Source organism: Pristiophorus japonicus, chromosome 3, assembly GCF_044704955.1.
Source record: "Pristiophorus japonicus isolate sPriJap1 chromosome 3, sPriJap1.hap1, whole genome shotgun sequence".
NCBI lineage: Eukaryota > Metazoa > Chordata > Chondrichthyes > Pristiophoridae > Pristiophorus > Pristiophorus japonicus.
Window position 1 is genome coordinate 124,106,722 of NC_091979.1, and position 25,439 is coordinate 124,132,160.

The 25,439-nt window shown below is 43.2% G+C and overlaps 1 protein-coding gene across 6 annotated transcripts in view; it reads right to left on the minus strand.

The window, feature by feature from the left end:
• Nucleotides 1–25,439, minus strand: part of sestd1 (SEC14 and spectrin domains 1) — a 241,966-nt gene that overhangs the window by 38,713 nt on the left and 177,814 nt on the right. For all 6 annotated transcript variants that reach the window (XM_070874797.1, XM_070874796.1, XM_070874798.1 and 3 more), the window contains 2 exons: nucleotides 19,710–19,765; nucleotides 18,410–18,621 (listed from right to left, as the gene is read on the minus strand). In XM_070874797.1, coding sequence (XP_070730898.1) covers nucleotides 18,410–18,621; nucleotides 19,710–19,765 — 268 coding nt within the window. The remainder of the gene's footprint in view (nucleotides 1–18,409; nucleotides 18,622–19,709; nucleotides 19,766–25,439) is intronic.

A 25,439-nucleotide genomic window follows, 5' to 3' on the forward strand; every position in this document is an offset into this window, starting at 1 on the left:
CAGGGAACGAGAGATGGGGGTGGGGGGGGAAAGGGAAGTTTACAAGCATTAAACACTTCACTTTTACAAATAAAGAGCCATCAATAATAAATGATAAATTAAATCAATCAATAAATCAATCACTATGTTTTGAAAATGATTACACCATCCCACACCATAACTATTTTTTGACATAGCAAATTTGTTAATTAACTGTTGACATGCCTAATCACAACCGACTATCTCAGCCAGTTCCTCCGAACGTATGTCTTGGATTACAAACTTACTGCTTCATGAATTGCTAAATCAGACGTGCTTCAGAACTGCCCCTCCTTTACCATATTGATTGCTTTTACAGAATCCTAGGTAAACGAACACAAATATACACACAACAGGTAGGTGGAGATAAAAGCTGCAGAAAGTACTTTAAAACATCCAGCAACACAGGATCTTTACACCCTCAAGTGATTTTTGTACAGTTTATCAAATTATTTGAAGCTGTCTGCACAACAATATATTTTTAGTTTTGTCATTGTAAACCCCCAAATGGCTGAGCCACTGTGAGAAAGTTTATTATAATTGCTTCTTCAGAAATGAACGCAAAAACACACAACTCCATGGGGTGGGGGAGAACAGATACATGTTTAGGAACAAGCCCATTCCTTTTTAAATAATCTCAACTCCTGAAACCCAGCTTTTCCCCATACTCTTCAATAATTTTCTCTCCAGAAACTTACCTTAATATAAAAGGAGTTTATGACTCTCTATTGCTCTCTCTCTCTCTCTCTCGAGCAACTTCTTCCACGACGTCATTACTCTGTGTAAATAAATGCTCAGACTTCCCTCCTTGTTTCATGATACAATAATAAGGCATGGATTCGGGATGGTGCAGGCTTGATGATTCAAATGGCCCTCTCACATTCCAGACTTTATGTTCTTTATAGAACTCCCGGCTGAACGCGGCAGGCACTATTCCCGCAGGTCGCGACAGGGAGCCCATTCGGCCAGGGTTAGGGGCGGCGTGCTTCATAGAAACATAGAAAATAGGTGCAGGAGTAGGCCATTCGGCCCTTCGAGCCTGCACCACCATTCAATAAGATCATGGCTGATCATTCCCTCAATACCCCTTTCCTGCTTTCTCTCCATACCCCTTTGATCCCTTTAGCCATAAGGGCCATATCTAACTCCCTCTTGAATATATCCAATGAACTGGCATCAACAACTCACTGCGGTAGGGAATTCCACAGGTTTACAACTCTCTGAGGGAAGAAGTTTCTTATCAGTCCTAAATGGCTTACCCCTTATCCTTGGACTGTGTCCCCTGGATTTGGACTTCCCCAACATCGGAAACATTCTTCCCGCAACTAACCTGTCCCGTTCCGTCAGAATCTTGCAAGTTTCTATGAAAGCCCCTTTCATCCTTCTAAACTCCAGTATATAAAGGCCCAGTTGATCCAGTCTCTCCTCATATGTCAGTCCAGCCAACCCAGGAATCCGTCTGGTGAACCTTCGCTGCACTCCCTCAATAGCAAGAATGTCCTTCCTCAGATTAGGAGAACAAAACTGAACACAATATTCCAGGTGAGGCCTCACCAAAATCCTGTACGGCTGCAGTAAGACCTCCCTGCTCCGATACTCAAATCCCCTTGCTATGAAGGCCAACATACCATTTGCCTTCTTAGAACATAAGAACATAAGTATTAGGAACAGGAGTAGACCATCTAGCCCCTCGAGCCTGCTCCGCCACTCAACAAGATCATGGCTGATCTGGCCGTTGACTCAGCTCCACTTACCCGCCCGCTCCATATAACCCTTAATTCCCTTATTGGTTAAAAATCTATCTATCTGTGATTTGAATACATTCAATGAGCTAGCCTCAACTGCTTCCCTGGGTAGAGAATTCCACAGATTCACAACCCTCTGGGAGAAGAAACTCCTTCTCAACTCGGTTTTAAATTGGCTCCCCGTATTTTGAGGTTGTGTCCCCGAGTTCTAGTCTCCCCGACCAGTGGAAACAACCTCTCTGCCTCTATCTTGTCTATCCCTTTCATTATCTTAAATGTTGCTATAAGATCACCCCTCATCCTTCTAAATTCCAATGAGTAAAGACCCAGTCTACTCAATCGATCATCATAAGGTAACCCCCTCATCTCCGGAATCAGCCTATTGAATCGTCTCTGTACCCCCTCCAAAGCTAGTATATTCTTCCTTAAGTAAGGTGACCAAAACTGCACGCAGTACTCCAGGTACGGCCTCACCAATACCCTATAAAATTGCAGCAGGACCTCCTTGCTTTTGTACTCCATCCCTCTCGCAATGAAGGCCAACATTCCATTCGCCTTCCTGATTACCTGCAGCACCTGCAAACTAACTTTTTGGGATTCATGCACAAGGGCCCCCAGGTCCCTCTGCACCACAGCATGTTGTAATTTCTCCCCATTCAAATAATATTCCCTTTTACTGATTTTTTTTCCAAGGTGGATGATCTCACATTTTCCGACATTGTATTCCATCTGCCAAACCTTAGCCCATTCGCTTAACCTATCTAAATCTCTTTGCAGCCTCTCTGTGTCCTCTACATAACCCGCTTTCCCACTAATCTTTGTGTCATCTGCAAATTTTGTTACACTACACTCTGTCCCCTCTTCCAGGTCATCTATGTATATTGTAAGCAGTTGTGGTCCCAGCACCGATCCCTGTGGCACACCACTAACCACCGATTTCCAACCCGAAAAGGACCCATTTATCCCGACTCTCTGCTTTCTGTTAGCCAGCCAATTCTCTATCCATGCTAATACATTTCCTCTGACTCCGCGTACCATTATCTTCTGCAGTAACCTTTTGTGTGGCACCTTATCGAATGCCTTTTGGAAATCTAAATACACCACATCCATCGGTACACCTCTATCCACCATGTTCGTTATATCCTCAAAGAATTCCAGTAAATTAGTTAAACATGATTTCCCCTTCAAGAATCCATGTTGCGCCTGCTTGCTGCCTGCTGTACCTGCATGCCAACTTTCAATGATTGATGAACCATGACACCCAGGTCTCATTGCACCTCCCCTTTTCCTAATCTTCCGCCATTCAGATAATATTCTGCCTTCGTGTTCTTGCCCCCAAAGTGGATAACCTCACATTTATCCACATTATACTGCATCTGCCATGCATTTGCCCACTCACCTAACCTGTCCAAGTCACCCTGCAGCCTCTTAACGTCCTCCTCACAGCTCACACCGCCACCCAGTTTAGTGTCACCTGCAAACTTGGAGATATTACACTCAATTCCTTCATCTAAATCACTGATGTATATTGTAAATAGCTGGGGTCCCAGCACTGAGCTCTGCGGCACCCCACTAGTCACTGCCTGCCATTCTGAAAAGGACCCGTTTATCCCGACTCTCTGCTTCCTGTCTGCCAACCAGTTCTCTATCCACGTCAGTACATTACCCCCAATACCATGTGCCTTAATTTTGCACACTAATCTCTTGTGTGGGACCTTGTAAAAAGTCTTTTGAAAGTCCAAATACACCACATCCACTGGTTCTCCCTTGTCCACTCTACTAGTTATATCCTCAAAAAATTCCAGAAGATTTGTCAAGCATGATTTCCCTTTCATAAATCCATGCTGACTTGGACCGATCCTGTCACTGCTTTCCAAATGCGCTGCTATTTCATCTTTAATAATTGATTCCAACATTTTCTCCACTACTGATGTCAGGCTAACCAGTCTATAATTATCCGTTTTCTCTCACCCTCCTTTTTTAAAAAGTGGTGTTGCATTAGCTACCCTTCAAAGGAACTGATCCAGAGTCGATAGACTGTTGGAAAATGATCACCAATGCATCCACTATTTCTAGGGCCACTTCCTTAAGTAATCTGGGATGCAGACTATCAGACCCCGGCCTTCAATTTCCCGCCTAATAAAGATATCCTTCAGTTCCTCCTTCTCACTAGACGCTCTGTTCCCTCGTACTTCCGGAAGGTTATTTGTGTCTTCCTTTGTGAAGACAGAACCAAAGTATTTGTTCAACTGGTCTGCCATTTCTTTGTTCCCCATTATAAATTCACCTGAATCTGACTGCAAGGGACCTATATTTGGCTTCACTAATCTTTTTCTCTTTGCATATCTACAGAAGCTTTTGCAGTCAGTTTTTATGCTCCCGGCAAGCTTCCTCTCATACTCTATTTTCCCTCTCATAATTAAACCCTTTGACCTCCTCTGCTGAATTCTAAATTTCTCCCAGTCCTCAGGTTTGTTGCTTTTTCTGGCCAATTTATATGCCTCTTCCTTGGATTTAACACTGTCCTTAATTTCCCTTGTTAGCCACGGTTGAGCCACCTTCCCCGTTTTATTTTTACTCCAGACAGGGATGTACAATTGTTGAAGTTCATCCATGTGATCTTTAAATGTTTGTCATTTCCTATCCACCGTCAACCCTTTAAGTATCATTTGCCAGTCTATTCGAGCCAATTCATGCCTCATACCATCGAAGTTACCTTTTCTTAAGTTCAGGGCCCTCGTCTCTGAATGAACTGTGTCACTCTCCATCTTAATAAAGAATTCTACCATATTATGATCACTCTTCCCCAAGGGGCCTCGCACAACAAGATTGCTAATCGGGCTTCTCCCACACAGCCTGCACAGATTCTGGGGCGAGGAGCTACTGCACATGCACGTACACTCTAGCGCGCATGTGCAGAGGTCCTGGCACTGATTGCCCCCCCCCGCCCCTTGTGCTGTGCTACGCCGAGGGCCTTCATCGTTCCAGCTGCGGAAAGAATAGCAAGGTAACTTTTAGGTGAAGTTTCTGTTCTAAAAAGTTGCCGCACGGCAAACTTGCGCCCCAAGGGGCTGAAATTGCCCTCCAGCCCAAATGGGGCGCACTTACCAATTTAATTGTTGATATACTGCCCCAATCGATGGGACGGTGATTAATGTAATTTTGCCCTTTTTCTTTGAGTGATTCCGTTGGGGCGATGTTTCAGGCGGCAGCGTGTGGAAGTGGGTTGTATCATCAGCGCCACGCTGAGCATGTCAGTGCAACGCTGATGACGTCAGTGCGACGCATAGCGCCGCGTCGCGCTGACGTGTAGCAACGCCCCTCCCCTTTAGTTAAATGGATGGGCCACTGCGAGCTCGGCAGCCACTTTAGTGGTAAACCAACCAAAGGAGGACAGCGGAAATGTTGTAAGGACACCCTCAACGCCTCCCTGGTAAAGTGTGACATCACCACTGACACCTGGGAGATCCTGGCCGCAGACCACCCAAGGTGGAGAAAGTCCATCCGGGAGGGCGTTGAGCTCTTCGAGTCTTGACGCAAGGAGCATGAAGAGGCCAGGCACAGGCAGCGGAAGGAGCGCGCGGCAAACCAGCCCTACCGATCCCTTCCCCCGACGAATGTCTGTCCCATCTGTAACAGGGTCTGTGGCTCTCGTATCGGATTGTTCAGCCATCAAAGAACTCACTTTGGGAGTGGAAGCAAGTCCTCCTCGATTCCGAGAGACTGCCTATGATGATGTGGCGTGGCGGCCACTATGCCACCAGGGAGGACTTCGGCCAGGCCAGTGGTACGGCACCCAAGGGGGTTGCCGGGCTGCCAACAAACCCTTGGCCACCATTGTCGTGCCGACGTCAGAGTCGGCCGACAATTAAAATAAAATGGCGGCTGCGGCGGAGTGCCCTTCCCCCTTTAAGGACGGACGTGCCTCCCAGCCACTGGCTGCTTCCCACCGGGGAAAGCTGTCTGGGGCACCGACTGGAGGCTGCTCTGCTCCCGCGGGGCAATTTCCCTCGCTGGGTGGATAAGGGTCATCTCCGGGCGGTAAGGGGTCGGCACTTGGCCGACAGGGCAGGAAGGTAACCTTCTCCGCCATAAAAAGGAACGAGGGCAATGTCTCAATTGTCAGCCACTCTGCATGGAGTCGCAACATACATTACTCATGTGTACCTTCTAGTTGAAGGTTTAAGAGCAACAGGGAGTACACTGCCTGTATCAGGAAAGCTGCTTGAATCGGGATGCTAAGAGGACAGTAATTGCTTACCACCCCAAAAAGATGTAAAGTTAACATATGTACTAAAAAATACAATGTTTGCCAGCTATGACATGATTACACTAACAGTCTTGAAAAACAAATTCTGATTCTATAACAACCAGAATCAGAACATCTTTTCAGAATACAGAACACTCTTGGAAGATTTATTTAATATTTGAAGTGTTTTATTCCATGATGAGCAAGTCTGGGACCTTTTACTCTTTGTGAATTGTTCTGAACGTATTCTTTCAGCAGTGCTATTAATTAACCTGCAGGTCAGCTCATCGGAGAGATGACAGCCTGCAAATGATTCAACGCTTTCATGTGTCATTTCTCATTTGCATCAAAGCAAGGATTAATAAAATGGCAACTCCCAAGATACTAAGGGATGCTTATCAACTGCCGCTGACAATGAAAAGTTAAAGGAACAAATTTACAAACCAGATGTTTTAAGCACGATAATAGAAATCTTGAAGTGCATGAACATTTCAGCTCCAGACTCAACTATTCAAAATGCTCCCCTGGTTAACATAGAAACATAGAAAGTAGGTGCAGGAGTAGGCCCTTCGAGCCTGCACCACCATTCAATATGATTATGGCTGATCATGCAACTTCAGTACCCCATTCCTGCTTTCTCTCCATGCCGCTTGACTCCTTTAGCCGTAAAGGCCACATCTATCTCCCTTTTGAATATATCTAACGAACTGGCCTTAACAACTTTTTGTGGTAGACAGAATTCCACAGGTTCACAATTCTCTGCGTGAAGAAGTTTCTTCTCATCTCAGTCTTAAATGGCTTATCGGTTATCCTTAGACTGTGACCCCTGGTTCTGGACTCTCCAACATTGGGAACATTCTTCCTGCATCTAACCTGTCCAATCCCATCAGAATTTTATATGTTTCTATGAAATCCCTTCTCATTCTTCTAAATTCCAGTGAATATAAGCCTAGTCGATCAAGTCTTTCCTGCCATCCCGGGAATCAGTCTAGTGAACCTTCACTGCACTCCCTTAATAGCAAGAACGTCCTTCCTCAGATTAGGAGACCAAAACTGCACACAATACTCAAGGTGTGGTCTCACCAAGGCCCTGTACAATTGCAGTAAGACCTCTCTGCTCCTATACTCAAAATCCCCTTGCTCAGAAGGCCAGCATGCCATTTGCCTTCTTTACTGCCTGCTGTACCTGCATGTCTACCTTCAATGACTGATGTACCATGACACCCCAGGTCTCGTTGCACCTCCCCTTTTTACTAATGTCACCATTCAGATAATAATCTGCCTTCCTGTTTTTACAACCAAAGTGGATAACCTCACACTTATCCACATTATACTGCATCTACCATGCATTTGCCCATTCACCTAACCTGTCCAAGTCCCCCTGCAGCCTCCTAGCATCCACCTCGCAGCTCGCACTGCCACCCAGCTTAGTGTCATTTGCAAACTTGGAGATATTACATTCAATATTAACCTCCAATTTCTCAACTCTTTAAGATTCAGCTCTTCCAAAACCCTGGCAACCGAATTGTAGTCTGGACCAAATCCCACTCGAGCATCACCTGTGCCCTTCACTGATCTACATTGGCTCCCGTACCCACAATGCCTCAAATTTAAAATTCTCATCCTCAATTTCAAATCTTTCCATGTATTCATTGCTCCCCATCTCTGAAACCTCCTGCAGTGTTACAACTCCCTTTCGCCCAAATTACCTGTTCCTCGGATTCTAGTCTCTTTTGCATCCTTGCTGTTTTACCTCATCATTAGTGGCTGTCCATTCAGTTGCCTGACCAATTACTGTGGAACGCCCTCCCTAAATCTTTCCATCTTCTTCTCTTTTAAACACCTGCTGAAAAGTTCACATTTTTGGCTATGCTATTACTCATCGCTCTGGTTATCTCCTTCTTTGGCTTAGGAGTCTTTTATTCCTTACATCTCTGTGAAGTGCCTCGGGACATGCTCATACATTAAAGGCTAAAAATAAATGCAAGGTGGTGTTGTTTTGGTTATGGAACTGTTCAGCTCTGTTGGTACCCTGCTGCTTTTTATGTTTAGAATACACGTACCCATGTGTTGTAGCTTCGCTAGGTTGGTACCTTATTCCATCTAGTGCTGATCTTGGAATGCTTTCTACACTCCCCAGCATGATAGAGAAGTCAGAGATGTGTCAGGCCATGAGATGCAGACTGTGGTGGTATATAATTCTGCTACTGCTGATGGCCTACAGCACCTGCTTGGATTCCAGTTTTGGGCTTCTAGACCTGTCCTTAGTCTGGCCCCTTTAACATGATGTTAATGCCACACCATCTGATGAACGGTGCCCTCACTATGAAAGTTGAGACCGGTGGTTACTCATACTTCTTTACAAGATCCCATCCCTGAAGGACATTTGTGAACCAGTTGGATTGGTTCATTTTTTTTCCTGGTGCTGGTCTATAAATTACATGATTTATTCAATTTAATTTCACAACCTCTGGGTGCAAGTCCGGGAGTTGAGTATTTGATTCAACATTTATTCAGAGAAATCTTGGATTGTAAAGACTTCAGCTAATCTACCAGAATAATATATTAATTTGAAGTGGATTTCGACAAAAAGCATCTACATAACAATATGCATTCAATCATTGTTGTCCAACAATAACAAGTAACCAAACCAAAATAAATCTAGACTTCTCCCCTGCTATACAAACATAATGGCTACTTTTTCCATCTTTCTGCCACCATCTGACGTCTCAACTTTTTTCACCATCTAACCAACCAAGCAGCCCTTAAAGATCAGTATTGCATAAACTGCTAATTGTGCTTCCCGATCCTTGTTTAAAAACTTATCAGTGAATGCCACAAATGCAGTGTACATGGATTTTAAGAAAGTCTTTGATAAAGTGTCTCAGAAGAGGCTTGTTTGAAAAATTCAGGCAAATGATCTAAGAGGAAATATAACAGCATGAATAGAAAGTTGATCGACAAATGGGAAACAGTTAAGGTAAATGGGTGCTGTTCAGATTGGGAAGGGATGGAAGTGGTGTCTCCCAGGGATCAGTAAGTACTCAGTTGATTTCAGTAAATATAAGTGCAGGTAGATAAATCCGTAAAAAAAAGACTTGCATTTATATAGCACCTTTCACAACAACTGGACATCTTAAAGCACTTTACAGCCAATTAAGTACTTTTTGAAGAATAGTCACTGAAGTAATGTAGGAAACGCTGCAGCCAATTTGCACACAACAAGCTCCCTTTTGATGCATTTAAGGGGAGGATACACAAACATATGAGGGAGAAGGGAATAGAGGGTTGTGCTGATAGAGTTAGATGAGGAAAGACCAGAGGAGGCTCGAGTGGAGCATAAACGCAGGGCTGGACTGGTTGGGCCGAATGGCCTGTTTCTGTGTCGTACATCCTATGTAATCTTTTGTATGTAATCCCACAAACAGCAATGTGATGATGACCAGATAATCTATTTTGGTGATGTTGATTGAGGGATAAATATTGGCCAAGATACTTACATTTGAGAGGGTGTCAGCGGCAGCGCTATGGCCCTTACCAAGATGGAAGCGAGGCGGCCGCCTATTTTTTTACAAAATGGGCTTTAACGGCCAACGCTAAACAATCATATTTTTAGCCATATCAATTTAAAATGGGCACTATGAAACAATGCTCCCAATAGTTTTATTTTGGGTGCGCGGCCCCTTTAAGGGGCTGCACAGCCCATTCAATTTCACGGTTATTTCAATTGTAAAGCCATTGAGCAGCCTATGCAGGACCTCTGCTGTGTGGCCATGCAGCTTAGCGGGAACATTGCAAAGAAAGTGATGAGAACATAATATAAGAAATAGGAGCAGGAGTAGGCAATTTGGCCCCTCGAGCCTGCTCCTCCATTCAATATCATGGCTGATCTGACTCAGTTCCACTTTCCTACCCGCTCCCCATAATGCCTTTACTCCTTTAATCGCTAAAAAATGTCATCTCCGCTTTAAATATACTCAATGAACCAGCCTCCACAGCTCTCTAGGGCAGAGAATTCCATAGATTTACAACCCTCAGAGAAGAAATTTCTTCTCATCTCAGTTTTAAATGGGCGGCCCTTTATTCCAAGACTACGTCCCCTAGTTTTAGTTTCCCAAGTGGAAATATCCTCTCTGCATCCACCTTGTCGAGCCCCCTCATAATCTTATATGTTTCAATAAGATCACCTCTCATTCTTCTGAACTACAATGTGTATAGGCTCAACCTACTCAACCTATCCTCATTAGTCAACTCCGGAACCCCTCATCTCCGGAATCAACCTAGTGAACCTTCTCTGAACAGCCTCCAATGCAAGTAGATCCTTCCTTAAATACGAAGACCAAAACTGTACGCAGTACTCCAAGTGTAACCTCACCAATACCCTGTATAGTTGCAGCAGGACTTCTCTGCTTTTATACTCTATCCCCTTGCAATAAAGGCCAACATTCCATTTGCCTTCCTGATTACTTGATGTACCTGCATACTAACGTTTTGTGTTTCATGCACAAGGACCCCCAGGTCTCTCTGTACTGTAGCACTTTGCAATTTTTCTCCATTTAAATTATCATTTTTGCCCACTCACTTAGCCTGTCAATATCCCTTTGCAGATTTCTTGTGTCCTCCTCACAATTTGCTTTCCCACTCATCTTTGTATCATCAGCGGTCCCTTCATCCAAGTCATTAATATAGATGAGAGAAGTTAAGAGAAATCTTTTTATGTAAAACATAGAAAATAGGTGCAGGAGTAGGCCATTCGGCACTTCGAGCCTGCACCACCTTCAATATGATCATGGCTGATCATGCACTTCAGTACCCTATTCTTGCTTTCTTTCCATACCCCTTGATCCCTTTAGCTGTAAGGGCCACATCAAACTCCCTTTTGAATATATCTAACGAACTGGCCTCAACAACTTTCTGTGGTTGATAATTCCACAGGTTCACAATTCTCTGAGTGAAGAAGTTTCTCCTCATCTCAGTCCTAAATGGCTTACCCCTTATCCTTCGACTATGTCCCCTGGTTCTGGACTTCCCCAACATCGGGAACATTCTTCCTACATCTAACCTGTCGAATCCCATCAGAATTTTATATGTTTTTATATGTCTCATTCTTCTAAATTCCAGTGAATATAAGCCTAGTCGATCCAGTCTCTCCTCATATGTCAGTCCTGTCATCCCGGGAATCAGTCTGGTGAACCTTCGCTGCACTCCTTCAATAGCAAGAATGTCCTTCCTCAGATTAGGAGACCAAAACTGTACACAATATTCAAGGTGTGGCCTCACCAAGGCCCTGTACAATTGCAGTAAGACCTCCCTGCTCCTGTACTCAAATCTTCTCGCTATGAAGGCCAACATGCCATTTGCCTTCTTCACCACCTGTGTACCTGTATGCCAACTTTCAATGACTGATGTAGCATGACACCCAAGAGCTGTTAGAGTGCGGAATGCTTTGCCTCAGGGAGTGGTTGAGGCAGAAAACATTGCAGCCTTTTAAGAAAATTGGATAACTATTTGAAGCGGAGATAAATCACCAAAAGAATAAAGGAAGTGGTTAGAAGAAATATTTTTATGCAATGCATTGTTGAGACAACCAGTAATAGTGATGGAAGCACAATCCATAATTGCTTTTCAAAGAGGAATGGATAAATATTTCAAGTAAAGTTAAGAATATGGGAAATGGGTAGGAAACATAACTAAGTGGAGAGCTCTTTCAGAGTTCCAGCACAGGTGTAATGGGCTGAAATTCTTCTGCGCTGTAAAATTCTATGATTCACACCAAGTCCCGTTTACCCATCACCCCTGTGCTTGCTGACCTACATTGGCTCCCAGTCCGCACCGTCTCAATTTTGAAATTCCAAAATCCTCCATAGCCTTGCAGCTCCCTAAATCTGTAACCTCCTCCAGCCCTGCAAATCTCTGAAATCTCTGCTCCCCTCCAATTCTGGCCTCTTGCACAGCCCCAATTTTTGGCCATTGGCGGCCATGCCTTCAGCTGCCAAGACCCTAAGCTCAAATTCCACTGTCACCAACCACTGTTAACTTTGCCCAAGGACCCTTTTATCATGTATAAACCTGGAAAGGGAACGATGGTAGACTATTTCACTATGGGGAAACAACACAATCAAGCCCTTTATCTGAAATTTACAATTGCACATGCTCCATCAGGACTCTCAGGATAACAATCAGTCGTGGGGAAGAAAGAAAAAATTATTTATACAATACCTTTCATGGCCTCAGGAAGCACTTTGCAGCCAATGAAGTACTTTTTTTTTTAAAGTCACTGTTGTAATGTAGGGAAACACTGCAGCAAGTATGCACACAACAAGAGCCCACAAATAACAATGAGATAAATTACTTGATTATTGATTTTTTTAGTTATGTTGGTTGTGGGGTAATTGCTGGCCAGTATTCCCCTGCTATTCTTCAAATAGTGCCATGGCATTTTTTACATCCATCTGAGAAGCTTTAGTTTAACATCTTATCTGAAAGACTGCATCTTCGATAGTGCAGCGCTCTCTCAGACTAAAATGCCAATCTAGATTATGTGCTCAAATCTTTGAAGTGGGACTTAAACCAACAATCTTCTGATTCAGAGGCATGACGGGCACCTTTGCTGATTATTCCCCTCCCTAACTAAGGAAACCCCCAAGGCCAATTGCAGTATCTCAAATGTCAGTCTGGATAAAAAGTAGGTAAGCGAGCACAGATCAGGAATCTTCCTGTCCTGTAGGTCATAAGAACATAAGAAATTGGAGCACGAGTACGCCATTTGGCCCCTCAAGCCTGCTCCGTCATTCAATGGCCCAGAAATCCCTGTTCCTTCTTCCCATGGGCATTCGACTAGAAATAGGAGAGAAGATGCGCACTTACCTTTTGGTCGAATGCCCGCCAGAGATCCCAGACTCGAGGCCTCCTCTTCTTGCGCAATGGAGCGCGTTCACGTTGGGACATCCGCAGGAGTCACGTGGGCCTGGACACCCAATCACGGTAAAGTATTTTCTCATTCATAGTAATGAGTTTCGTAAATCCGAATGAATGAGAAACACCCCCAAACACTACATAAAACATTTTAAAAAACACCTCACATAAATAAACTACAGAAATTAAAGTGGATAGAAATGTTTTTTAATGAAAAAAAATTGCCGATATAAAAAAAAGTTTTAATTATGGTTTAAAATTAAATTACCTGAGTGGGCAGGGTTTTAACATAAATATGTTTTAAAATTTTTTATTTTAATCATGTTTTTGATATATTTTTAAAACTTTTATCAGGCGCAAGAGTTTTGAGGACATTTGCTGGGCAAGATATGCGTAAATCCCGCAAATGTCCTCGCTCTCGAGATACGGAGGATCTGTCAAGCCAGAAACGTGACAGATCGGAAAAGCCGATTTTCAGCGCAAGAGCATTGCACGCTGAAAACCGGCTTTTCCGATGCCTTCCCAGGTCCATAGAAACTTCGTACGACCCGGGGAGGCCGCGATTTCCACACCAATAAGATCATGGCTGATCTGATCTTGACCTCAACTCCACTTTCCTGCCTGTTCCCTATAACCCATGACTCCCCTGTAATTCAAAAATGTGTCTATCTCCACTTTGAATATACTCAGCCTCCACAGCTCTCTGGGATAGAGAATTCCAAAGATTCATGACCCTCCGAAAAAAGAAATTCCTCCTCATCTCCGCCTTAAATATGCGACCCCTTATTCTGAAATTATGCCCCTTAGTTCTAGATTCCCCAACGAGGGGAAAGATCCTCTCAGCATCTACCCTGTCAAGCCCCCTCAGAATCTTATGTTTCAATAAGATCACCTCTCATTCTGCTAAACGCCAATGAGTATAGGCCCAACATGCTCAACTTTTCCTCATAAGACAAACCCCCTTCATCTCAGGTATCAACCTAGTGAACCTTCTCTGAACTGTCTCCAATGCAAGTATAACCCTCCTTAAATAAGGAGACCAAAATTGTAAGCAGTATTCTAGGTGTGGTCTCACCAATGCCCTGTAGAGTTGTTGCAAGACTTTTATACTCCATCTCCCTTGCAATAAGGCCAACATTAAATTTGCCTTCCTAGTTACTTGCTGTACATGCATGCTAACTTTTTGTGTTTTAATGTACAAGGACACCCAGATCCCTCTGTACCGCAGCATTCTGTAGTCTTTCTCCATTTAAATAATATTTTGCTTTTCCATTCTTCCTACAAAGTGGATAACCTCATATTTTCCCACATTATACTCCATCTGCCAAATTCTTGCCCACTCACTTAACCTATCTATATCCCTTTGTATACTGGTACATGGGCTTGATTTTCGCCGACTTTGCGACCGGGTTTTCACCGCGATTTGACTCTCAGCGGCGAAAACCCGATCGGCGAGATCGTCGGGCACCTTTTTGAGGCGGCGCTTCCACATACTGCCGGGGAGAGGTGTGCCGACGTGAAATGACATGCAACGCCACGGATTGCGTTGCTGTCGTACTTTCGGCAATCTCCGCCAAGCCCAGAATACTGACAGGTGCAGCCCTGCCAGCAGTGGTAAGTATGAAGATCTGCAAAAAGGTAAGTTAAAAGTTTATCTTTTTCAATTATTTTTCAGCGATTTAGTAGTTAAGGGCTTTGTGAATGTTTTTTGCAATTTTTGTTTTTTGTTTTTCCCCCCTCCCAAGGCCTTTCTCGCAGCGCTACCAACCTCAAGACTAAAGTTGACGAAACTCGCGGTTTGCGCCGTGAATCCTCGTGCAGCGCTGACTTTACTAGATGTAACGGACGAAATTTAGGCCTAAAAATGGTAGCACAGCGAAAACAGTAATTTGAGTAAAACTACCGTTTTTGCCGACAACCGAAAATCTAGCTCGTTTTGTCCTCACAACCTGCTTTCCCAACCTTTATATCATCAGCAAATTTGGCTACAGTACACTCGGTCCCTTTATCCAAGTCATTAACATAGATTATAAATAGTTGACGCCCCAGCACCTGTGTAACTAGTGGTGTGCCAGTTTGCCAAACTGAAAATGATCCATTTATCCCAACACTGTTTTCTGTTAGTTAGCCAATCCTCTATCTATGCTAATATATTACCCCCAACCCAGTGAGCTCTTATCTTGTGCAGTAACCTTTTATGTGGCACCTTATCTAATGCCTTTTGGAAATCCAAATACACTACATCTACTGGTTTCCCTTTATCAACCCTGCTCGTTACATCCTCAAAGAACTCTAATAAATTTGTCAAACACGATTTCCTTTTCATAAAATCATGTTGACTCTGCTTGATTGTATTATGATTTTCTAAATGTCCTGCCACTACTCTCTTAATAATGGATTCCAGCATTTTCCCAATGACAGATGTTAGGCTAACTGGCCTATAGTTTCTTGCTTTCTGTCTCCCTCCTTTCTTGATTAGGGGCGTTAAATTTGCAGTTTTCCAATCCGCTGGGACCTTTGGAAGATTACAACCAATGTATCCACTATCTTTGCAGCCACTTTTTTTTAAGACTCCAGGAAGCAGGCCATCAGGTCCAGGGGACTTGTCAGCCTTTAGTCCCATTAGTTTGCCTAGTACTTTTTCTCTAGTGATAGTGATTGTGTTAAGTTCCTCCCTCCCCTTTGTCCCATGATTATCGACTATTATTGGGATGCTTTGAGTGTCTTTTGCAGTGAAGACCGACACAAAATATTTGTTCAAGTCTCCGCTATTTCCTTGTTTCCCATTATTAATTCCCCAGTCTCATCCTCTAAGGGACCAATGTTTACTTTAGCTACTTTCTTCATTTTTATATACCTGTAGAAGCTCGTACTGTCTGTTTTTATATTACTTGCTAGTTTACTCTCTATCTATTTTCTCCCTTATTATTTTTGGAGTCATCCTTTGCTGGTTTCTAAAAATTTCCGAGGCTTCTGGGCTACCACTAAACTTCTCAACATTGTATGCTTTTTCTTTCAATTTGATACCATCCTCAACTTCCTTAGTTAGCCACAGATGATTCATCCTTCTCGCTGAGTCCTTCTCTCTCTCTGGAATATATCTTTGTTGAAAGTTATGAAATATCTCCTTAAATGTCTGCCATTGCTTATCTACTGTCTAATCTATTTTCCCAGTCCACTTTAGCCAACTCTGTCTTCGTACCTTTGTAATTGTCTTCATTTAAATTTAAGATACTAGTTTCAGACCCAAGTTTCTCACCCTGAAACTAAATTTGAAATTCTATCATGTTAAGATCACTCTTCCCGAGAGGATCCTTTACTATGAGATCCTTAATTAATCCAGTCTCATTACACATTACCAGATCTAAAATAGCCTGTCCCCTGGTTGGTTCCACAACGTATTGTAAGAAACCGTCCCGAATACACTATACACTCGTCCTCAAGGCTACCTTTGCCAAATTGGTTTGTCCAATCTATATGAAGATTAAAATGGCCCATGATTATTGCAGTACCTTTCTTACAAGCCTTCATTATTTCTTGATTTATCCTCTGTCCTCCAGTGTAGTTAGGGGGCTTATAGACTACTCACCAGTGATGACTTTCCCTTACTATTGCTTATCTCCACCCAAACTGATTCTAGAGCCAAGATCATTTCTCACCACTGTACTGATCTCATCCTTTATTAACAGAGCTACTTCACTTCCCTTTCCTTTCTGCCGATCCATCCAAAATGTCAAATACTGCTGAATATTCAGTTCCCAGCCTCGGTCACCTTGCAATCATGCCTCTGTAATAGATATCAGATCATAATCATTTATTTCTATTTGTGCTGTCAATTCATCTATCTTGTTACGAATGCTGCGTGCAGTCAGATAAAGAACTTTTAATTTTGTCTTTTTACCATTTTTCCTTACTCTGACCCTATTTGCTGGTGCACTCTTATGTTTGTATGCTCTGTTCCTTCCCGTCACACTCTGGTTATCATTACCCCTAGCGCTACCCTGCATTATTGCCTTCTCCTTTCTCTTTAACTTTCTAAATTTCCCCTCATCTGAACACTATTAAGTTTAAACACTCGTTAATCGATTTGTTAGGACACTGGTCCCAGCATAGTTCAAGTGAAGCCCGACCCAACAGAACAGCTCCCTCTTTCCCCAATACTGGTGCCGGTGCCCCATGAATCGAAACCCATTTCTCCCACACCAATCTTTGAGTCACGCATTTAACTCTCTGATCTTATTGACTCTGTGCCAATTTGCTCGTGGCTCAGGTAGTAATCCAGAGATTACCACCTTTGTGGTTCCGCTTTTTAATTTAGCCCCAAGCTGCTCATATTCCCTCAGCAAAACTTTTTAGTCCGACTTATGTCGTTGGTACCTACGTGGACCACGACAACTAGATCCTTCCCTTCCCATTCCAAGTTCTTCTCCAGCCCCGAGACGTCCTTTACCCTGGCACCGCGCAGGCAACACAGCCTTCAGGGACTCATGCTCTCAGAGAACAGTATCTATCTCCCTGACTATACTGTCCCCTACCATACATTCCTTTTTACTCCCCCAACTTTAATGGCCACCTGTACCATGGTGCTGTGGTCAGTTTGTTAATTCTCCTTGCAGTCCCTGCCCTCATCCACACAGGCTGCAAGAACCTCATGCCTGTTGGACAAGTGCAAGGGCTGAGCGTCCTCCAATGTTACCCTTCTGGTTCCCCATTCCTGCCTGACTTGTAGTTACACCCTCCAGTCCCTGACCATGGACCAAGTTTGAAGTATTTATCCTAAAGCGTGTGACTGCCTCCTGGAACAAAGTGTCCAGGTAACTGATGTACCAGTGTCCGAAGTTCGGACTCCAGCTCATCATCTCTGAGCTGAAGTTCCTCAAGCTTCAGACACTTACTGCAGATGTGGTTGCCGTGGATCACACTGGTGTCCACCAGCTCCCACATGCTATAGCTGTAACACATCGCCTGCCCTGCCATCTCTATTGTATTTTATCTCACTAATTAGGTTTTCAAGTTTTGAAATCACTCAATTGTCTATTTATAGTTTTTAATCTAGGTAATAACCTTGTTTAATTTATTAAATTTAGTTACATGCTTTAGGTCTTTACTGTAATTTTGCTCACAGCCCTATGCCCTAACTTAAAGCGAAAAAAAAATACTCACCAACCACTTATCTGCTTTCCTGTGATGTTACACTTGGATTTTTTTTTTGAACTCTCGATTCGAACGGCGTCCATTTGCTCCCAACCTATCTCGTTATATTCCCTTTGGTCTTGTTCAACTCCCGCTCCTGGTCTCGGGGCCTCCTCTGCCGCCGCTCTTTATATCCCCTCTGATCTCATTCAGCTCCTACTTCTGATCTTGGGCCTCCTCTGCTGCCGCTCTTTATATCCTGTCTGGTCTCGTTCAGCTTAATTCCACAAGCAACGAGCAAGATCAAACCATTGCATTTTGTAGAATTGTGCATAAAATTATTGCTCACCTGCATAACTTTTTGTTGTATCTCCTCAAGTTGAGTACGTTTACTACGCTGTCGGCAGACCTCTTGATATCGAGTGTACTGTTCTCGTAGAGAATCCAGCAGTTTCACTACTTTGGGCTGAGCTAACAATTCATCATCCATCGGGGACCATGACATGCCTCCTTCTAACCCATTAAAGCGGCGTTGTTGCAACTCTGATAGTAGTTCATGACCTTTAGAGTAATATTAGAAAATATTTAAATAAATGCAAACGTTCAATTTCTATAGTATATGCCACTGGTGCAAGCATCTTTTACTTCATTCATGCCTTCGTTACCTCTAGGCTGGACTATTCCAATGCACTCCTGGCCAGCCATCCATTTTCTACCCTCCAAAAACTTGAGCTCATCCAAAACGCTGCTGCCCGCGTCCGAGCTCGCACTAAGTCCCATTCACCTATTACCCCTGTGTTCGCTGACCGATATTGGCTCCCGGTTAAACAATGCCTTGATTTTAAAATTCGCATCCTTGTTTTCAAATCCCTCCATGGCCTTGCTCCTCCCTATCTCTGTAATCTACTCCAGCCCTACAGCCCTCCGAGATATCTGCCCACCTTTAATTCTGGCCTCTTGAGCATCTCCAATTTTAATCGCTACACCAGCTGCCAAGGCCCTAAGCTCTTCACCTCTCTTTCCTCCTTTAAGACGCTCCTTAAAATCTAGCTCTTTGATCTGCACTAACAACTCCTTATATGGCTTGATGTCAAATTTTGTTTGATAACACTCCGGTGAAGCACCTTGGGATGTTTGACTATATTAAAGGCACTATATAAATACAAGTTGTTGTTGTTCAAAAGTGAAAGATGAAACTTTTAAACAGATAATTAATAGACATCTGCTTAATTAAAGAGAACATTCTGCTCAGGCATAGATTATTCCCTTGTAAGTGTAATGACTGCTGCTTTATGTGCATAATTCAAAGACGCTACAACTAATCCACTTTGTGAAAAAGTCTTGCTGTTATGTCACCTCCTCCTGCTGAGATACTACAGAGTCATGGAGCTCACAGAAGTGTTTGACATCTTATCAGTTAATACCAAACTACTGTAAGCACTTGTTTGAGTCATTAGTAATTGCATACTTGTTACTTCATTTCGTACATGAAATAACATCACAATTCAAATATCATTTAGATTTTAGTGTTCATACTGCATTATGAAACTGCAGAACATTTCAGGAGTCAACAAAAAAGTTGGCCTACTCTCCAGCACTTCAACAAATTAAAATATTTTCAAACATTTATATTTATTACAAAAAGCTACCTGTTTGCAAAACCGTTTCTGGATCCACGGAAGGAAGAAAACTGTATTCCACAGGTCTATAAATTTGAAAAAAAAAGGTTAAACTACAACGTGCAAAACAAAATCACAGGCATAGCAGTGTTTGCACTTTCAAAATAAAATTTAGATTCTCAAACATTTTATAAAGGTTGAGTTAGCACTGTAATATTGTATTACCTTAGTTTGCCTTTGGAAATCTGTGTACATAGTACAACCCCATCTAGTGGCACCAATAGATGCTGTATCATTTCTTATGTACTTCACAGGTTGGCCCTGACTTCAGTCAGATTAAACATTCTAACTCAATTTGAGGTACATCAAGTCAGGCATCTATATTTTCTTTGTTTAAAACTGGCTGGTTTAAGTCTGAAAATATGCTCGTCCTATGACGAAGGCTCAAATTTCCGATATCTGCTAGAACGGCGCACCTCCGAGAGGCCCACCTATTTTATGGAATGAAATGCATGCCAAAAACTTACCCCGCGATTCTCCGAGTGCAGCAGGCCTGTTCAGCACTCAGTGTGGCGCGGCGCAATAGTGGGGGGGGGGGGGAGCTACAGCCCTGGGCCAAAGAAAGTGCCAGCAGCTGCTGGCTCTTTATTGTGTTTCATGCTTTGTAAAATCCCCTAACTTCCCTTCTGCTGCCCCCCCACCCCCCATCTCTTGCTACCTGCGCTTAATTTCTAAAGTGTGGGCAAGGTTTTTCCTGAGTATACAAAAATTGACACTTACTCCATTCTAAGTTAGCTTGGAGTACCTTTTCGCTGCCTAAACTTGCAAAACAGGCCCCCTTTTGAATAAAAAACTGAACTAAAACTAAACTAAACTAACTCACTAGAACTGGAGCAAACTAAATGCCGAGAATTGCAATTTCTAAGATATTCCAAACTAAACTAGTTGCTCCCAAAAAATAGGTGCAACTCCACCCGAAACTTGGGCCCTAAGAATCTAAATGAGTACCATCATACATCTGCAAGAGGCTCTGAGAAGGCTTAAGAATACTGCACATACATTTCCCAATATACTGCATACCCATCTACCAAGTAAAGTTTATGATGATGATAATTGACAAAAATAAATCTGGGCAAATTGAAGATGCAGTGGATCTGTTAACATCTGAAGAAAGGGTAACCCTATGAAGAAGGGTCTCGATCCAAAATGTTAACTCATTTTTTCCTCTTATCACCTTCCGACGTCCCTTCTGATGGAACAGTTGTGCATTTACAGCATTTTTATTTCTTTTAAATTCTAATCCAGGAAAATTTTCACTGAACAAATTAAAAATGAGAAAGTCAGAAGTAAAAAAATGAATCATATGGAACTTTTTCAATAATAGAGATGAGGATAAGTTACCAGGAAAAATCATTGAAGCAAACAGTATAAAAGAGTTTTTGAAACACAGTTGGATGTGTTCTGTAGAGAGAAATGATTGAGGGATATTTTTAGCAGGTGCATAGGTTCGGTTGGTTTATGAAACAAAGGGCTGGTTGGCATTAATAGTCTTTTCCTGTTCTTAAAAAATATGATGTTCTAATCTAGTACAGAATTCAGTTTCATTTATAAAAATATAATCCAGACTGACTAATTTATTAACTGATGATCCACACTGCATTTTTATTTTTAAGAAGTTTTTTTATATGCTTGTACATGCTTATGTAACATATGTCACCTGGCACCAAACTTGTTTAGGTAGGATTGTACAGCCACCTTTAATACTTTGCATTTGGAACACTGCTTTATTATTTATTACCTGTAATGACTCTCTCTAAGGCAGCCACTTTACTATTATTAAATTCTACTTGTGAAAACTGTCAAGAATTTTGTTTGTTACAGGGTGAAGATCAGTAGGTTGACAGAAATGAAGTAATTTAGATGGGTTAAAATTAAAACACATCACACTGATATTTACTTTTAGAAGACTAGAAATAATGGCGAACTTTCAACATTGGAGGGGATGTAAAACGGGCAATATCAGATCGGCCGTCCATTAAACACCTGGCCAGATTTTCTTTTCCACTGGGTAGAAAAATAGTGCACAGTGCATAACATATACAAGCAGAGCGTCCGAAATCCGGAAACCTTGGGACCGAAGCCATTCCGGATTTCGGAACGTCTTTCAGACATCCCGAATCCAGAAATGCCCGGGCCGAGGTTCGGGTATTTCCAGATTTCGGAAGGTCTATCCAACGTCCCGAATCTGGAAATGCCTGGGCCGAGATAAAGGAACAGCGGCGGGGTGGGAGGGGCGGGGTGGTGGTAGATGTGGGGTGAAGGGGTGGGGGGGGGAGGGAGCGGCGGCGTTGGAGGGGGCTGGTCGGCGGCGAAGGGGGGGGGGGGGTGGGGGGGTGTAGTGGAAGGTTCGGCAGCGGGTCAGGAGTTTCGGGTTTGGCAGCGTCGGTGGAGGGTCAGAGGTTGGCAGCCGGGAAAACAGGAAAAACCTGGTTTGAAGACCTGCAAAAAAGGTAAGTTAAAGTTTTTAATTTTAAATTATTTTTCAGTGATTTAATAGGTAAGGGTTTTGTGAATTTTTATTTTTTGGAATTTATTTTTTGGTGTTTTCCCCCCTCCCTAGGCCCAACTCGCAGTAGGAAAAGTAAGGAGGCCACATACTCCTTGGAAAATAAGTTTCTAAATAGGATAGAGGAACAGAGGGATCTGGGGATAGATACACAAATCACAGGTTAATAAGGTTATAAAAAAAAAACAAAGCACTGGGGTTCAGTCCTCGAGGGATAGAATTGAAATACAGAGAAGTTACATTAAACTTATACAGAACCTTGGTTAGACCACACTTGGAGTTATGTGAACAGTTCTGGTCTCCGTATTATAAAAGGATACATAGAGGCACTGGAGAAGATGCAAAAAAGATTTACTAGAATGGTACCAGAACTCAAGAGGTAATACCTACCAGGAAAGATTGAATAGTCTGGGGGTCTTTTCTCTAGAAAAGAAAAGACTGAGGGGTGACCTGATAGAGGTCTTTAAGATTATGAAAGGGTTTGATAGATTAGGCATAGAGAAGATGTTTCCATTTGCCAGAACTACAGGCCACAAATATATGATAGTCATTAACGAATCTTATTAAAAGGTGACAAGTCCGACTGTGGTAATTACAGGAGTTTCGCTGCTGTATGCCGCAGGGAAAATCATCTCAAGAATCTCCCTCCTCAATCGTCTCCTCCCAGAGGCTGAAAAGCTTCCCTCAGAGTCGCAATGCAGATTCCGCTCACTGAGGGAAACAGACACGATCTCCACCACACAACAAATCCAAGAAAAGTACACGGAGCAGCATCAACCTCTATACACGGTTTTCTTTGACCTCACAAAGGCCTTCAACTTTTGTCAATCGCGAGAGATTATGGAGTGTCCTTCTCAAATTCAGCTGCCTTCAAATATTTGTCACAATCCTCCGCCTGCTTCACGACAACATGCAAGCCGTGATTTTTACCAACAGATCTACCACAGACCCAATACAAGTGCAGACCAGAGTCAAGCAAGACTGTGTCATCGCACCAACGCTCTTCTCAATCTTCCTCGCTGCAATGCTTCATCTCACCTTTAACAAGCTCCTCGCTGGAGTGGAGTTAATCTACAGGACAAGCGAGAAATTGTTCAACCTCCGACACCTCCAGTCCAGACCCAAGATTGTTCCAACCTCTGTCATTGAATTACAATATGCAGATGACGCTTGCAATTATGCAAACTCGGAATCTGAACTCCAAGCCTTTGTCGACACCTTCACTGAAGCAGACAAGAGTTTGGGCCTTATATTAAACATCAGTAAGACAAAGATTCTCTACCAACCTGCCCCCGCCACACAGTACTGCTCCCCGATTATCAAGATCCATGACAAGACCTTGGACATGTGGACCATTTCCCATACCTTAGGAGCTTACTATCAGCAAGGACAGACATCAACGACGAAGTCCAACAGTGTGCCAGTGCAGCCTTCGGCCACCTGAGGAAAAGAGAATGTTCAAAGTCCAGGATCTCAAAGCTGGCACCAAGCTCATGCTACAGAGCAGTAGTGATACCCGCCCTCCTATCTGCTTCAGAGACATGGACTATGTACAGTAGGCACCTCAAAGCACTGGAGAAGTACCACCAACGCTGCCTCTGCAAAATTCTGCAAATTCATTGGCAAGATAGGCACACCAACGTCAGTGTTCTCTCTCAGGCCAACATCCTCAGCATCGAGACATTCACCATGCTCGATCAGCTTCGATGGGCACGCCACGTTGTCCGCATGTCTGATACTATACTCGCGAAACAAGCAATCTACTCCGAGCTACGTCACGGCAGGTCAGCCCCGGGAGAAACATAGAAACATAAAAAATAGGTGCAGGAGTAAGCCATTCGGCCCTTTGAGCCTGCACCACCATTCAATATGATCATGGCTGATCATGCAACTTCAGTACCCCATTCCTGCTTTCTCTCCATACCCCTTGATCCCTTTAGCCGTAAGGGCTACATCTAACTCCCTTTTGAATATATCCAACGAACTGGCCTCAACAACTTTCTGTGGTAGAGAATTCCACAGGTTCACAATTCTCTGAGTGAAGAAGTTTCTCCTCATCTCGGTCCTAAATGGCTTACCCCTTATCCTTAGACTGTGACCCTTGGTTCTGGACTTCCCCAACATCAGGAACATTCTTCCTGCATCTAACCTGTCCAATCCCATCAGAATTGTATATGTTTCTATGGGATCCCCTCTCATTCTTCTAAATTCCAGTGAATATAAGCCTGGTCAATCCAGTCTTTCTTCATATGTCAGTCCTGCCATCCCAGGAATCAGTCTGGTGACCTTCGCTGCACTCCCTCAATTGCACGAATGTCCTTCCTCAGACTAGGAGACCAAACCTGTACCCAATATTCAAGGTGTGGCCTCACTAAGGGCAGAGAAAACGCTTCAAGGATACCCTCAAAGCCTCCTTGAAAAAAAATGTAATATCCCCTCCGACTCTTGGAAATCCCTGGCCCAAGACCATTCAAAGTGGAGAACAAGCATCCGAGAAGGCGCCGAACACTTCGAGTCTCTTCGCCGGAACATGCGGAAGCCAAGTACAAGCATCGGAAGGAGCGTACGACAAATCAAGCACTCCACCCACCCGTCTCTCCAACCACCATCTGTGACAGAGACTGTAGATTCTACATTGGTCTCATCAGTCACCTTAGAACTCATTTTAGTGAGAAGCAAGTCATCCTCGACTCCGGGGACTGCCTAAGAAGAGGAGAGTTCAGGAGAAGCTTCTTTTCTCAGAGAGCTGTTAGAATGTGGAACTCACTACCACAGAGAGTAGTTGAGCTGTATATCATAGATGCATTTGAGGGGAAACTAGATAAACACGTGAGGGAAAAAGGAATAGAAAGATATATTGGTGGGGTTAGATAGGAGGCGACTCATGTGGAGCATACACACCGGCATGGACCTGTTGGGCCAAATGATCTGTTTCTGTGCTGCAAATACTATGCAACAGGCAACCAATTCAATATCGCCTGTTTTAGATCCCCTCTGAAGTTGAAAGTTCCGGTGAATATGTTCCTCTATTGTGAATTTTTACCCTAATCAAGGTCAAGGACACTGGTTCTGTAAAATGGGATATGTGAATAAAGCCAAAATGTAACTTTGGTGAGGTTCCCAATAAAGAACTGCAGAACATCCCATGAAAAATAAATAGCTAAACACAAAGGGTCAGCAGTTTTTCCAGAACT